Source organism: Bombus pyrosoma, linkage group LG9 (genome assembly GCF_014825855.1).
Source record: "Bombus pyrosoma isolate SC7728 linkage group LG9, ASM1482585v1, whole genome shotgun sequence".
NCBI lineage: Eukaryota > Metazoa > Arthropoda > Insecta > Hymenoptera > Apidae > Bombus > Bombus pyrosoma.
In genome coordinates, this window is record NC_057778.1 from 13,453,354 (window position 1) to 13,469,123 (window position 15,770).

The window sequence follows — 15,770 nt, forward strand, 5'->3', positions numbered from 1 at the left end:
CTCCCTAAAAAACTCTTTGTATCTTCCCCGTGTTTCCACGAGCTGTTAGTTAAATTGTCGCCGGACTCCATGACAAAGTACATGAAACTGATCGCCGCTTCAATTGGCAGAATCGAAATTCACCGCGGTGGAAAGGAAGGAAATAGCTGTTCGGGCTCGCGCAACGTATAATCGGGAGCAGAAGTGTACACATTGGAGAGGTCGGTATCGCTCTCCCCGGATCCCAGGGAGACGAGAAAGAACGCTCTCGCGGTTTAATGCTCCGAGCTCGGTCGAGACAAGCTGAGCAAACACTTTTCGCGATATTACCAGGATCCGTACGGGCTTTCTGCAGCTTCTCTTCGCCGCTTTCGCCATCATTCTCTCTCTCTTTCTCTCTGTCTCTGTCTGTCTGCCTGTATCTCTCTCTCTCTCTCTCTCTCTCTCCATCCCCTTTCTCTATCCCGAACACGTTCGTTGGAACTTATTTTCTCTCTATTTCTCTCTTTCACTGCCTGTCCCTTGCAGATAGGCTATTTCGCTTGTAATGAAATAAATACTCACCTGCTCAGAAATCCACTTATTCTTCCTTTGCGTTTCATCGACCCGTATGGTGCGTTGGTTCTTGGTTCGGTTGGCCCTCTGTCTTTAATTTTAATGGCGTTGTATGTAATTGGTGAAGCAATCGAACTGAAGGTTTCGCGATGGCATTTGTGAAGTTTTTAGTGAGTTCTTTGAGTAGGGGTTCTTTCTATAGGGTTTTGTTGTTTCAAGCTGTGGTTTAGGGATGTTGTCGACGTGAAAAGGGTTTAACGACAGATATTTTTAAATAGAATTGGATGGTATGTATTGAATACATCGCGTTAAACATGCAGTATAAAATCGAGTAGAAAAAGACTTTCTATCGAGGAGCTGAGAATAATTAAATCTTTGCAAGTACGATTGTCGATCTAATTATTAAATTTCCTCTTGTGTTCTACGATGAAAACGTATAACACGTAGCAATACCAAAGCTTTTATTTCCATTGAAATATTAAACATTCGTCCGCTTCGCGATTCGATTGTTCTTAACGAAGATCCATAACAAGATCTGGATACCGTATTTAACGGTGAAGTAACATGATAATATAAATCTAATAATTCCAGCTATAATTAATTATACTTTTAATTCGGCAAATTATCATTGTACGCTAAAACGAATCAAACGAAGCTTGCCTACTACGTTTAACATTTTTCCGACTTTTCGTTTAATACTCAACTAAAGCTGGTAGGATCGAATCAAATGAATCATCATCATCATCCCAATAAAAGATAATCATCTGTTACCGTGAACAAAGGGCCTATCTACCTTTTGAACATTCATTGGTCGTACATAGTGGACAGGGAAAAGTGTTGTTAGTGACGTCGCATAAACGAACTACCCTCGAATAAATGCGTTCCATCGTCTGCACAGGTAAATTTGTAATCGTAGCAGCCAGTTGCCACAGCAAATGGGTAGGAAAATTAAATGACCGTGGAAACGGTGATCTCGCGTCGGTGTAGCTAGTTACACTGGTTAGAGCTGACGCCAAGGGGTGGTAACATTTTGGTTTGAGAGAGCGGAACCTCGTGGTGGTGGTAACTTCGTCGTTGGGCCGAAAGGCCGATGACGCGCGCGTGCGCGCACTCTTGGCGCGAGCTAATTAGCGTCTTGATTTACTTAATCCCAATTAATGCCTTTAGCTGCAGAGCAACACACAGCTGTCGTGTTCCTGTGTGCATTAGACGGTTGGTAAAGTGAGAGGAAGAGAAAGAGAGGGGGAGAGAGAGAGAGGGAGAGAGCGAGGAGTGTGGTTGAATTCAACGCGAAAGCCATGGCCGCGTTTTCGTTGTGCAAATAATGGATTATCTACGTATGGATGGATACACATCGTGCACAGTTAATATAGCTTTCTGCGTGTGATCTAGTTGTCTGTAAGCGCATAAATATGTATGTATAGGAGTATGGTGCTGTGTGTAGAATGTTATTTAACCTGTTAATCGGAGAAGAGTCATTACTTGGATTAGTAATATTTCTCGGATGTATATGGTAATTTATTTATTCGAGGCTTGGCTATTTTTTTGGTATGTTTTATTTCTATTAAAAATTAATTATATCGTATTTTCTTCGCTAATATCATCCATAAATGACGTAGCATTCGATAATTTTAAACGATAATTTCAATAAGATAATATAATAAATATCTACTAGAATCTTCAGTATTCTTCGTATATTTTTCTTTAGAAGGTTCGCGGCTCATAAGCAACAAATTTATTTGTATCTCCGATCTATCGGTGAGATATTATCAAAATACAGACAAGTAACAGTCGTACTACTTTTTTTATTGGTAGTTTAAATTTAACTAACTACGTCGTGGTATATAGTACATGTGATGTATAGACAAAAGGACGAAATAAAATGGTTAACATGTATCTTTATCTTACTGGATTATAATTAAAAAATTATTCAATTTATGTATTCTCCGTTCGTAATAGGTGAAAATGATTGATCATACAGGTAGTGCTGTTCCAACTACGAATGGTCATTTCATCGTCGATATTATAATATCATGTGCCTCTCTATTTCTGCTCTTCGATTAACACACATTACTTACACTAGATCTCATTTGGACCAGGATCAATCGGTTTTTCAGAATAAGTAATCGCGACGATCTCTCCCGTATTTATTCGACCTGTTTTCCATTTGTCATCGTGATCATCGAGCGTAGCCAGTTCTCTGTGAAAAAGTTTACAGCCAAATCTTATAAGTTTCTCTAATAATTCGATCGAATTAACACATAATTGTCGATCACGAGTTATAGAAGAATTTATTTTAATCAATCACGTTTCAATATTTTCATACTAATTTCAGTAAGATCAGAGATTGGAGCTCGTCGTTAGATTTAGATATTACGCCGAGGGAATTTCATTTTCTATAACAAAGGAAATTGTCAATCGTTCTTATCTTTTTTATTTTCATATCATACATTCGATCAAAGTAATTCCGATTTTATAACTTTCTTTGATAACGATTACCTAGAAAACGAAAAGTCGAATCGCAGATATGAAATAACTGTGAAACGGGGGATTTTAACGTAGTTCGAAAGACTGTTAAGTTTATTTATCTTTCTTGTAGTTCTCCATCTACAGGTTTATAATTTCGTTCGATAACAGTATATTTCCTCGCATAAATTATTTCCATATTTCTCGCGAATATTTCTCGCAAATCAATTTGGCAAATATTAAAAGTTGATTAAAAGCCATTGAATTCATTGTATAATTAACGAATTAAAGGAATTAATCGAATAAAAAGGTAACGCTCCTCCCCTTACCAATTCTAACGAATTTTTGTTTACGAGAAATTCTGCAAGAACAGCGTTTGTACGTCATTAAATCGTGCTGCACCGAACACACGTGGCCAAACACGGTAATCGAATCATTCGATGTACGCGCGTATATACATACGTGTATTTACTCACGGAACCCATCCCATAAAGTTCTTCAATTCGAAGATTTTATTCCGTTACCAAACCCTGCCCACGTTATAATTCATCGACTTTCATAACAGGAATAAAATAATCGACGTAGTAATTTCCATTATCGCGTTACGCTTTATACATTCACCGGATGTATCCGTTTCAACGAAAAATACAGTTAAAACCGGTGTCCCGGCATATTGGATTATAGAAAAATGAATTCTCGTTATTTCTCGTGATATTACGATTGATTTGACTCGATTGTGTTACGGTTGTATTATCACGTGTTTGACGATTCCTTGGTCCTCGTATTGGTTGAATCACGAAAAACCACCGCACATATTTGCTTTTAATCATTTTTGTCGGGCCGGACCGTTATGTAATCTCATAAATACGTAAATAAAAAAACGCGTCGTTTCGATGCCTCCAGCGAAACGTTGGGCGCAAACACAAGAGAAGAGAACCCTCTCTACCTACTCCCTTAACCCCTTTCGATTATTCGTTTTAATTTCTATACTTCGTCGTCCATGGATTCGTCGTTCGTGGATTTATTCGTCCAACATCTGGAATTAAAAAACAAAGAAGGGAGCAATCTTTTTTATTAGGAGAGAATATTTCTCAACTAGATGCTCGTCGAAGGGAAAGTTACGATATGTTTACGTAATAGATTTTCAGATATGTACCAAATATTTTATGAGGATCTTATAGCCTTCAAAAAGTTGCGTTTGATACGCGTCCCATTTAACTCGAGAACGATCGACAATTAAGACGGGGCTGTTTCTTCCAAAACCAGTCAAAACGGTTGGTTTTCAAAAAATACGTAATAATAGAACATTTTTGTATTTCATTTCTTTTTCGATTAGAATTATTTGTATTACACTTCTGCTATTATTAATCCATCTGTGACCATGATTCCTAAATGGGTGTTGGCAAATTTATAAAATTGCAGAACCAGTGATTTCGACTGGTGTGGAAGTTCTAGTGTTAGCATTTAGCGACTTAGTGATCGATCCGGAATTTTCCTCATAATCGACACAGTCATATCGAATGATACGCGATAGAAATTCTGAAAACGTGTGGGAAGTTGCACGGAACGAGGAACTGGTTCGGTAAATGGATTGTAGAAGTCTTTTACACTTTGACAAGTAGCAGTTATCTTGTCTGGTATTGGTATAAGTAGCCATGATACAAAATTATTTTGATTTTGAATATATAAAAAAAAAGTAAATTCAGTATATTATTCCTTTAATTATCGCGGAAAAAATGTAACACGAAGTAGGAATTGTAAAATAAAAGTGTAAAACCAGTCGTTTGTTAATTAATGTTAATTAAGCATTTCACATTAGAACTAGCTAATCTATCCAAGTGATGAGTTTCACTTTTCTTTTTCTACGATTGCTCAAAACATGTAGGAGTTTTTAAAATTGAAATCATACACGTTTATTTTATTCTCGTTGGGTATCACTTTAATCAGTATGATTCAAATATACTATAACTAAGTACACACATTGGTGCACGCAAGTTTACAATTCTTACGTTTATATTTTTCATCGCCTTTTTTTCGAGAATCTGACTACATGAAAATCATGACAATTATTAATTCTGTGGGTAATAAACTCCAGTTTGTTCCACTTAGCTCGTACGCGTTTAAAGACATTCGTTTAAGCCAGGTTAATCGTGCTTTCTTTCTCTGCTTAATCCCCAGTCACAATGAGTAAACGGGTAATATTCCGTGTTTGCTGTACGCATAATACACACGCACGCGTGCACGGTCGGAATCAAAGAGAATATTTTATTAACACACATAGTCGCTGCTCCATGCACATTGGGGACACGTGTAATAATACTTATTTGTTGGTTTAACCCATTATCTGACCCTTACATGCTTGTTCACAGACATTTGAATCATCGATACATACCGCTTCGCTGTTACAAAACAGAAGAAGATTGAACGCGTTGTTTCGTATATTTCCTACGATTTATTTCGAGAATTCAGCGCCTTTTTTCGTTTCGCATATCGTAGGAAATTTGTGTGACATTTCATTCGGTGATCGATACGCTATTATTATTTTTTTTTTTTTTAGGTTTCTCCGGTTTTCGTCGATTAATTTTCTAGCAATTTTCAAGTCCCTTGATTTCCCTACTATCTTTGTATCAATTTCCTGTAATCTTCTACACCAATTCTCCCGTTGCTTTACGATAATTGCAAATTACTAATTCGATCTCGCTGAACGTTCCCCTATTCTACTTGAATTGCCACAAGTCCTGTTCAAGTCCTATCGTCCTATTCTACTTATTCTACTAAGTTCTCAACGCAATCACACGGATACAATGTATACAGAAATTATCCAGCATTTATCTTATCAACGTGATCCATTTTCATAAGCGTGGCTGAGAAAAACCCCGCATAATAAATTTCGACTGAAAACCATTGATCGGTATAAAGAGAAGCGAGAATTACACGCATGGCCAGAACTAAAGGCGTATAAATGAAATGGAGAGGAAGGGTTGCAGAAAGGGGAAAGGTGTATGGGATTCTCTCGTGATACCCTTTCTGAAATATTCAAGGTATACTCGTCGTTCTGTTTCGAGCCAGCTTAATTAGCACGTAGCTAATGTCTCTCCCTTACGAGTGATATCTTTTTCTTTCCTTTTTCTGTTCTTCGCTTTTTTCCCCGTTTCTCTCTCTCTCTCTCTCTCTCTCTCTCTCTCTCGCTCTCTGTTATCTTTCGATTTATCGTTTGAACAAGCTCAACGACATTCTTCCGATTGCAGCCTTTGTTTCGCGTCCTTGAATGCCACGACACAGCGAAGAAATGTAGCTTCGCGCAAAATGTCAAGTATCCAGGTGTTCTGTGTCCGTTTTATAAACATTATCTTATCGTATGATTTAATAGAGTTTCATGACGTCGAATTATAATTTTATTCTGTGCGTGGGAGAATGAATGCTTGTTAGAACTGCGCGATCGTTTCAAGCAAAACTATTTGAAATTAAAGCGCGTTCGTGCATCAATCTTTTGTATCATTTTTCCGTGAAATGAAAGTAATTCTTGTTTAAAGTATTCGTGTAACAACGTCAATTGCATACGTGGACAATGAGATTAAGAGATATACAGAGAACGAAGTTATAAGGGCGAACAAACGCATCTAACAGAAGAGAAGCTTACGCTGCTATTCGAGCTCCTTGAAGACTCACAACAGATCTCGTATCGTTTATTCGTCAATCGTTGATACGTGATAAAAGTGTACAAGAAAATTGATTGATTTAGAAGAACTTGATTTATCGATGTAATTAATAATCTAATCGTTCATCTGATATATATATCCAATCATTTATTTCTCGTTAAAAGGCTGATAATTAAAATAATGTAAAAGTACAACGTAACGCACCATCGACATCGTGTTATAATTATCGACGATTTTTCAATCGTTCAAAGTGATCTGCGAGCTTTCGTTATATCAAACTACGATGATACATGCACTAATCTCTAGAGGCCTGTCATACGGTATACTCGTGTCTTTCGAAACATGGAGAAAATTACTGTTGACGCAGGACTACCGATGGTGTATACTGTATCAAACCGGATATAGCGAAGAGAAGCGGAAGGGACACAGTAGCCAACGCGCGAGAGGAAGAATTGTCTACCGAGCAATCATATAAACGCCATACGAGAATATTCGCGACACTGATTGGCAGCTATTCCCCTGTGCCAGAGAAATTGCTTCTCATAATTTAGCTATTGCATACGATCCGATGGCTAATTTTACGAAGCTCGGATAGAATTGATCGGATAATTGCCTCGGAACGTCGTTAAAAATTCGTCGAATCAAATCATTGTTATTTTTGTTGTTGTTTGTTTATTCGTTAAGTGGATTAGAAATTTTCGTTTGTTAAGGTAGAAATCCTTTCTATGAATAATTTTTGAAGGAAGTAATTCTTGAGTATTTACACGGCTCAGCAATTGTCTTCTCTGAATAATTGATAGTAAGAAATTCTCAGTTATTTCAATGAAACGATGATGGTCTTTTTTTAATGTAAATTATTATTTATTCTGTATATACTCTATATACTGAATATTATTTTTCTGATGGATGGATATATTTCATATAACCATTAGTTTGTTTTAATTGATTAATTTGCTTAAATCGTTCAGTTTTTATCTGCCTTGCACGATGATATCGTTTAATAATTACAAAATTGTATCTGTTTTAGTGAAATCAAGATATTTTCATATATTCGTACCTGATATATTTATTATTCGATTAATTACATGAAGATTGAAAAAGGATATAATTGGAAAAATATATTTTTTGTTACATAGGAAGAAAACAATAGATTTACACGATACGCTACGATGAAGTGACATTCGGAAGTAATAAGAGGAAACATATAAGTAAAACAATATTGAGGGTTGTAAATTAGCTTATTAATGTAGCTTTAATTGTCTGTCATACCAAACTCTGTTAATTTATTTGATTGATGTACATAACACAAAACTAACGGAACTCGCGCTCGACCGCGATACTAGAAATTAATAATTATCGCAAATGCTTGTGTCATTCACAGATTGATTAATTACATCACGTCCGCAACGTGAAAATATATCCACTTAACAAATAAATGACACCAAGGTTAAATGTTTCAGATCATTATCAAATCATTATGTACTTTGTAAACGTAAATTAATTTAAACGATGATCGACAAACGTTTCGAATGGCCATTATATTGATTACCTTTTTGTTTTGTGTTTATGTTTAACGTTATACGAAATAGGAGTTTCTTCCGAGTTCAAATAATTTCTTCCATGGTACGTTTCTCAATGAAAAAATATACATAGAAACATACAAAAACATACTATTCCATATGTAATCTCGAATTAGTATTCACATATCAGTGTCAATGATTTTTCAAATATATATAAAAATTCGAATATCATAAACCTTACGCAATGATGTGAACTCCAAATTTTTATATCAAATAACATAAAACACTTCTTCTTCTTCCTTTTTTTCTTTTTTTTCTTTTTTTTTTTTTTTTGAAAATAACGCCGCTAGAATCAACTGACAAGTGAAACAAATTTTATTGCTAAAATTTTGTATTAACATATTGATGTAAATATTGTATTAGGCATTGTGCACTAGAATTCCCAAACTATCAATTTATACTTGTTACAGAATAAATAAAAGATGGCATAAGTAAGTGGCAATGGGAATCAGAGAATTAACCCTTGAAAGCTGAAAAGTATCAAATTTAGCTGCTGACCGATTTTACAAACCCGCTGTATCTCTTTCAGCGACTATACTTAAGCAAATGAGCCCGACAATAATAGCCGTGGAAAGAATAAACTTAAATTTTTCACCTGGCACCCAACCCGTTCCTGGATAAAACCATCAAAGCGATTTTACCATGTCTCCCGCCTCTACGTCAATGTTTGCGAGGCCGCGGGCGAGAGAGAACTTTTTAATTGGCTACCCTTAATTAGTTAACCAGCAAAGTCTCGGTAATTATTCTGTTTCTCGCTCCGTTTCCGTGCGGCCCGACTGCCCGTCCTCCTCCCATCCGACCTGCTGCTGCTTCATCGCTTTTTCCTCATCCCTCTACACATTCGCAGCCTCCTCCCTTCGTGTTTTCGCTGCGAGTTCTTGCTTCTACGCTCTGCAGTCCGATAGAGTTGAGCACCATCCCGTATCAAGCGTTCGTACCGCTGCTATTTGCTCAACTTCATCGCGAACGGAATGTCAAAATATAGAATGTCGCGTCAGGAAAATGATAAAAAGCTTTCGTTCGAAGAATCATCGAAGTAGAGGGCTGACAGATTGTTAGTGAATTTCCGGATTCGACTACAGACTTGCACCTTTCATTTAGGTTTAGATGTTGCGAGCCTTTTTAGGTTTAGCTTGGACAACGTCCTTTTTTTTCTTTTTCTTTTCTTTTAATCCATTTGTATGGAAACTAGATGAATAAGAGGATGGAGATTGGTAGATTGATAGTCGACTTTTGGATACCCTTAACTTACAATATCGTACGAGAGACGTGATACATCATTCAGGCTACAAACACCTACTAATTTTCTTGGCCGCATTCGAACGTGCAGATATATTTTCTTGAAAAATATTAGAAAGCTACCCATAAAAATGTCTTCAGAAAGAATATTAAGCGTTGTCGAGGAAAGTTCTATTAACATCGGAAAAAACGATCTGATAGATATTTTAGATATAGTGACAGTAACGATATTTTACTTCCTCTATGAAAACGTTGTAAGCGACTGGTTATCGAAGATGATCGATTGGTAGTAATTATTCATCAAACATTTTGTAAAATAAAATTAGTTGTATCTTATATATGCATTTACATATCAAAAGGCATGTACGATTTGCGCAGCTTCGAACGCTCAGCTAAATCGTGAAATGGTTCGACATGTGGCAGACCTTGTTGTTCTTTATGGTACGCGCTATTTGAACTTAAAGCGCAAAGCAGGGGTATAAACTTGGAGCTTTGTGTATTTAAATTTAGATCGGAGAACATATCTTTAATCTTTGCACTCGAGAGCATTATTATTGTTGATAATCTGATAAATGCGACGATGAAGCACGATAGATCGATATCTAGCTTTTGGATTTAGGTCTTCAGATCTAGGATTAGATTTCTTGATGCTGTTAAAACATGTAACTTTGTTGTTGTTGTTGTTGAGTCACCTACGTTTTAGTGTATTTTATTTTAATCTGTATCCTATATTTTGATAGCCTATCACATAGAACACACGATACTTTAACATGTAGTAACTTAATCCAAACTTATATCTTATTTATGGTTCAACGGTACTAACTGAAATAGTGTGAAAAAAGATGTGTTTTAAGGAGTATACTGGAAAGCTAGAATATATTAATAAATGCATTAACATGAAAAAGTTACTCTAATTTCATCCTTCTCAAAGTCTTCGTTTAATCTTCAAATGTAGCTTTGAAAAAAGTATGATGTAACTTGTCCTTTCCTAACGTAAGAATTAATACCAATATTACAGTCGTTGTTGAAAATTTTCACATCATCTTGATCGTATTATTACAAAAATACATATATTTTTCTTCGTTTCAGAAGGTGGCAGACAGATCGGTCCGCACGCCTGCACAGTTTGTCAAAACATCGTCGAAGGAAATACGCAGAGCAGAGCATTGCCACGAAGTCAAGCGTCACAGTATGGACTACGAGAGGATCAAGTAGCACCTGGTGCACGCGTGTGCAATACCTGTAGGTGCAAGGCCGTCAGAGGACGGTACACTGCGTGCCCATTGCCCGGTTGCCCAAATCTGAACAACGCTAGCTCGAAAACGAGGGTGAAGAGATTGCGAGCTTTACCTGCCAAATGGCTCGATTTACCTGCTGAAATTCGCGATCCAATTATTCAAGAGTTTCGTAAGTATCATCTATATTTCCTTTCAATAGTTAGATAAAAAAATGATTCGATAGAGAAAGTTTATTTTACGAAATAGATATCCAAATTCAAATTTTCCAATAAAAAAATATTAATTTCAAAGGAAATTGCATAAAACAAATACCAAAATTGAAAGTTTACAGTAATAAATATTTATATTATAGATTAAGGGAAGAATAGATTTATATTTCAAAAATATTTATCAATGATATTTATTATTTTGGGATATTTCGTTTTCCAGAAATACCAAGTAGCGCGACGAAATGTTGCTCGGCCTGTTTCAATCGAATATCTCGTCGATTGGCACCGCATCTAACCGGTGGTACTGAAGTGCCCGAGGGCTCAGCCGATTCCCTTGCTCGACAATGGACGGATGAGGAACTGGAACAACTAAGGAGAGCCCTTCGAGAGCACGGTACCAACTGGGTGAAGGTTGCCGAGCAAATATCTGGAAAGACGAACCATCAATGCAAAAATTATTATTTTGCCTATCGAAAGAAGCTGAGTTTAGATCAGGTTGTAGCAGAATATTATCAGTCATTGGGCGAAGAGAGGAGACCTTGTTTAACGGACGAAGAAGAAAGTGGTAGCAGTACGAGTAGCTGTGACGAGTTGGCGGTAAGCTGTTAATTAGTTTTCTTGAAAGAATATTTATAACGATTTTATACAGAAAAGCAAATTTTGATGAAGGTAAACTATATTTAATAATATGAATGAAACTATACTTTAAAGTTATATCACATGAGTTAAAGAGAAATTTTGTAATTTTATTAAACAATGTGCAATTTTCTGTTTCCATAAATTAAATTAAATTATATAAAATTATCTCTATTATAATACAAATCTTTGTAGCAATAAAGAAGAAATAAATTCATTATTTTTAAATTTTCATTTTACATATACATACGGTGATTTAAGCATATAATTATCATTACTCTTTCTTATAATCCGTTCTTAATCTCATTATTTTTTATTTAGGTCCATGATTCGAGCGATACAGCCAGTGCAGGTAGTCCAGCGAACAATTTGTCCAGTGGAACACCAGGTACACCGGGTGCCACGGCATCCTCGAATCTGCCAATATCCTATTCGCGATCGACAGACCAGAAGCTTGGTGACAAGTTAGTAGCGGATATCGCTGTGGTATCATTGGTACCTCCGGTGAGCATAGGCCCATCGCAACAGTCTTCCACCAGTGGAAGTAGCAACGCTGCTTCGGCTGGCACTAGAGAAGATTATGATAGTTCTGCCACGGTAAGACCAAGTTTTAATTCGCTTGATGGTTAAAGAGGAAATACTAGAGTAAATTATGTAGCTTGTATGCATTATGTAGCATTTATGAGAGAGAACATTTTAACTGATTGATATTCAGATCAAGCTGATTATTGATATTCGCAGCTAGCAAAAGTTTTATTAATTAATTTTCTTTTTATTATCTTATTTTTCTTAGATACATTTATTTTTCATTTTTCTTCTCATATATTTTTAGGTATTACTTATATTTTATAAGTTTTTTGTATTTTTATTGACTTATTTTAATCAAAATTAATATAATAATAATTTTTATAATTTATTTCTAGTAGATTATAACTTTCTTTCAATTTATTATTCTGTACATTAAACATTTCATAGTTTTATAGAACTACCGAAACGATCAATCTTACATAATTCAATAAAATTATACCATCAAACTATATACCTGAAAAATAAATTGCATTATCCTACAGCATTAAGTGAGTTAAAATGATCTCGATGCTATTTTAGTTCTGTTTTCCTTATTTTCATAATTAAATATGGAAAGAAGTTTGTCACTTGATAGGGCCGTCTGATAGAGGTTCGCTGATTGTTTCAGGAGACAGCGGACGAAGGTCAGGGAGGAACCGATCTAGAAAATAACAGCGTAGTCGTTACGTTAACAACTGCCAATAATTCCACGACGCTGCAACAACAGCACCAGCAATCGCATCAACAGGTGCCACCGCCTTCACATTCTCCACCATCCACTACCAGCAACTCCAATCCTCTCACCGTGAAGGATCTTATGCTTGGCGTTATTGAGATGCAACTGAAACGTAATCCTAACAGTCCAGCTGGTACCGGTGGTTCGTCGATACCAGTCAACTCTGGAACACCAACGATATCGAGTATATTAAAAACGGATCATAGGAACGATATCACCTTTGTAAGAGAATATAAACCGTCGGTCACTATGGCAAATGCTAGTATGCCAAGGGACTCGAATTTGGCTACTTTGTCGGTAGTATCTGGTCCTCACCATGGACACCGATCTGCTCCTAGTCCTCAGCAAATTGGTGAATATTCTTCTTTTTCTTTTTCGTTATGAACGAGTATTTTACCAGTTGTCTTCATTTACTTATTTATCTTTTGAATGTTCTATTTGTTATACATTTTTATATTAAATTTTTATAAACTATCTAAAAGAAGGAGTTGAAATCTTATATCTACGTTTGTAATCTGTAATCCTATTATCCTATATTCTTTTGATCTATACAACTTTAACTATTACAAATTTAATTATTAAATTTTGTAATTATATAATTATTTTCATTACTATAGAAAATAATCGTATACGAAAATTCCTTTATTAGGTCAAATGCAAGCAACTATTACTCCCTGTCCACCGGCGCCATCGAGCAGTCAGTCATCGACATCGGATATACTTCCAAAGGAAGGATTAGTCGTGATGCAAGTACAACAGGCGCTACGGGAAAGCACCGAGGGCACACTAGATCTGAGTATCAAGAAACCAAGGCAGCAACAAGAATACAATCATTCCCTGCAAACGCTTCACAAACCACCAACCGTTACACTCTACCGGCCAGAACCTCCACCAGGGGCTTACTATCATCCTCACGCTCACCCAGAACAAGGACGCGGCGCGAAAAGTCCTCTGGTATATGCCTCCTCGCCACGACCTCAAGCACCTCTTACACCTAAGATGAATAAAGTCTCGGTCCCACCGCCGCATCCTAAATTGTCACCCAAGTTGGGCGCGATAGGGACAACGAGCCACAAAAGTGGTTCCATTACACATGGTACTCCAGTGTCCACTGCACGTTACGAGGGCCTTCTTAGACAGATGACTCCTCCAGGAAACCCTGGTAACGCCGCTGGAACGCCCAGTGTGCCCAGTGGCGCCAGTGCAGTGAACGCTCCCAGCAATCAAGGACCTAAAGAAACGGGATCCATAACTCAAGGAACACCTGTTCATCCTTTCGCGGTGGATAAGCGCGCGCCAATGTATGATTATCACCGCACCATTAGACACTCACCTGTAACAACCGGCAATATTCCTGGCCAAGGTCAGGCCCAACCTGGAACGGCAGCAGTGGTAGTGACCCATAGCAATCAGTATAATTCTTATTCGGGACGACCACCTCCTAGTTACACCATGGAACAACAGCTGTCTTCGAGACAGATAATCATGAACGATTACATAACCAGTCAACAGATGCATGCGCGTAGTCGAAGCGTTGGTACGTCTGAAGGTAGTAGTAAAAACGAAGCACCATCTACGTTGTACTATACCAGCACACCCCCGCCACAGACCCACACGCAGCCTCGACAGGGTGTGATACAGAGGCATAACCCACAAAAACAGATCCATTTTCCGCCGCCACCGGGACTGGAGGCGTTCTCCAGTTTAGTGGATGTCGCAGTACAACAACCAAGTCTTCCGGTTCCCCATCCTCATGGACATCCTGCATCTGGTACCAGCAGTCACGAAGGTCTTGGTAAGACCATGGCAGATAGATTGTTGGCTGATCGTTATGGGGATAAGCATCGTCTAGCCATGCATCAAGATCATAGAATGACTGTAGCTCATCATCATCAGCGTGACAGAGAAAGAGAACGAGATCTGGTTCACCTGCGCGAGAAGGAAGAATATAGACTACAAAGAGAGAAAGAAATTCAACAGGAGCACAGATTGGCTCAGCAGAGGGAGAAGGATGTGCAGCATGCTGAACACAGGCTATCGATACAGCAACGAGAGAAAGATATGCAACATACTGAACACCGTCTTACCGTCCATCAACAGAGAGAGAAAGAGATTCATCAGCAAATGGCAGCAGCTGCTGCTCAACGTGAGAAAGAACATCAAGAGCATCGTTTGGCTGTGCAACAGCAGAGGGAGAGAGATTTGGCACATTTACAGCAGCAACAGCAACAGCAACAGCAGCAGCTACAACAGCATATTCAACAACAACAGAGGATGGAAGCTGAAAGAAGACACATGGCTCAGCTGTACAGAGATCAACAGCAGCAACAGCTTGATAGGGACAGCAGACTAATAAGTACTGGGTTTACTCAATCCTCGAGACTTCAGCAACCACAACAATCCCAACAACAACAACAACAACAATCATCCTCTAGACAAAACCAGTCCTCCAATCAGCAGCAAAACGAGTCAGCATCTACGTTAACTGCTGCCAGTCTGATAGATGCTATTATAACACACCAAATTAATCAGAGTGTCGAAAACACTGGTGGAAATTCTCAACCGCAGCGACCTGGTGATCGTCTTTTCCAGGTAACTTAAAATTTGTTGTGTTAATTCTTGCGTGATGTAATTTTATTTATCAAGTGTTCCTGTAGGTAAATATGTTTTATATAATAGAAAACTTTTCAGGGATTTCACCGGGAAGCCCCAGTAGAACCAAATGGGATGGCTCATAGTCCTGCCGGCGAGGGGAATGGTGGCAACAACGGAGCTGGGAGCGCAGGTGGCAATGGAAGTGGAAATAAACCGATCACTCTTGGAGAACACGTTGACCATATTGTTTCTAAAGATTATGGTCCACCACATTCCTCATATAGATCGTACAGCGGGTAAGTTTTGAATGT

General features: G+C 37.6%; 1 protein-coding gene across 14 annotated transcripts in view; it reads left to right on the top strand.

The window, feature by feature from the left end:
• The window catches only part of LOC122570977 (nuclear receptor corepressor 2-like), a 65,153-nt gene that overhangs the window by 42,014 nt on the left and 7,369 nt on the right, over positions 1 to 15,770 (top strand). For 10 of the 14 annotated variants that reach the window (XM_043734065.1, XM_043734064.1, XM_043734070.1 and 7 more), the window contains 6 exons: positions 10,568 to 10,885; positions 11,146 to 11,522; positions 11,883 to 12,158; positions 12,757 to 13,216; positions 13,514 to 15,456; positions 15,544 to 15,755. In XM_043734065.1, the coding sequence (XP_043590000.1) occupies positions 10,568 to 10,885; positions 11,146 to 11,522; positions 11,883 to 12,158; positions 12,757 to 13,216; positions 13,514 to 15,456; positions 15,544 to 15,755 (3,586 nt within the window). The remainder of the gene's footprint in view (positions 1 to 10,567; positions 10,886 to 11,145; positions 11,523 to 11,882; positions 12,159 to 12,756; positions 13,217 to 13,513; positions 15,457 to 15,543; positions 15,756 to 15,770) is intronic. The other 4 variants (XM_043734075.1, XM_043734079.1, XM_043734074.1 and 1 more) reach the window with 3 other exon arrangements.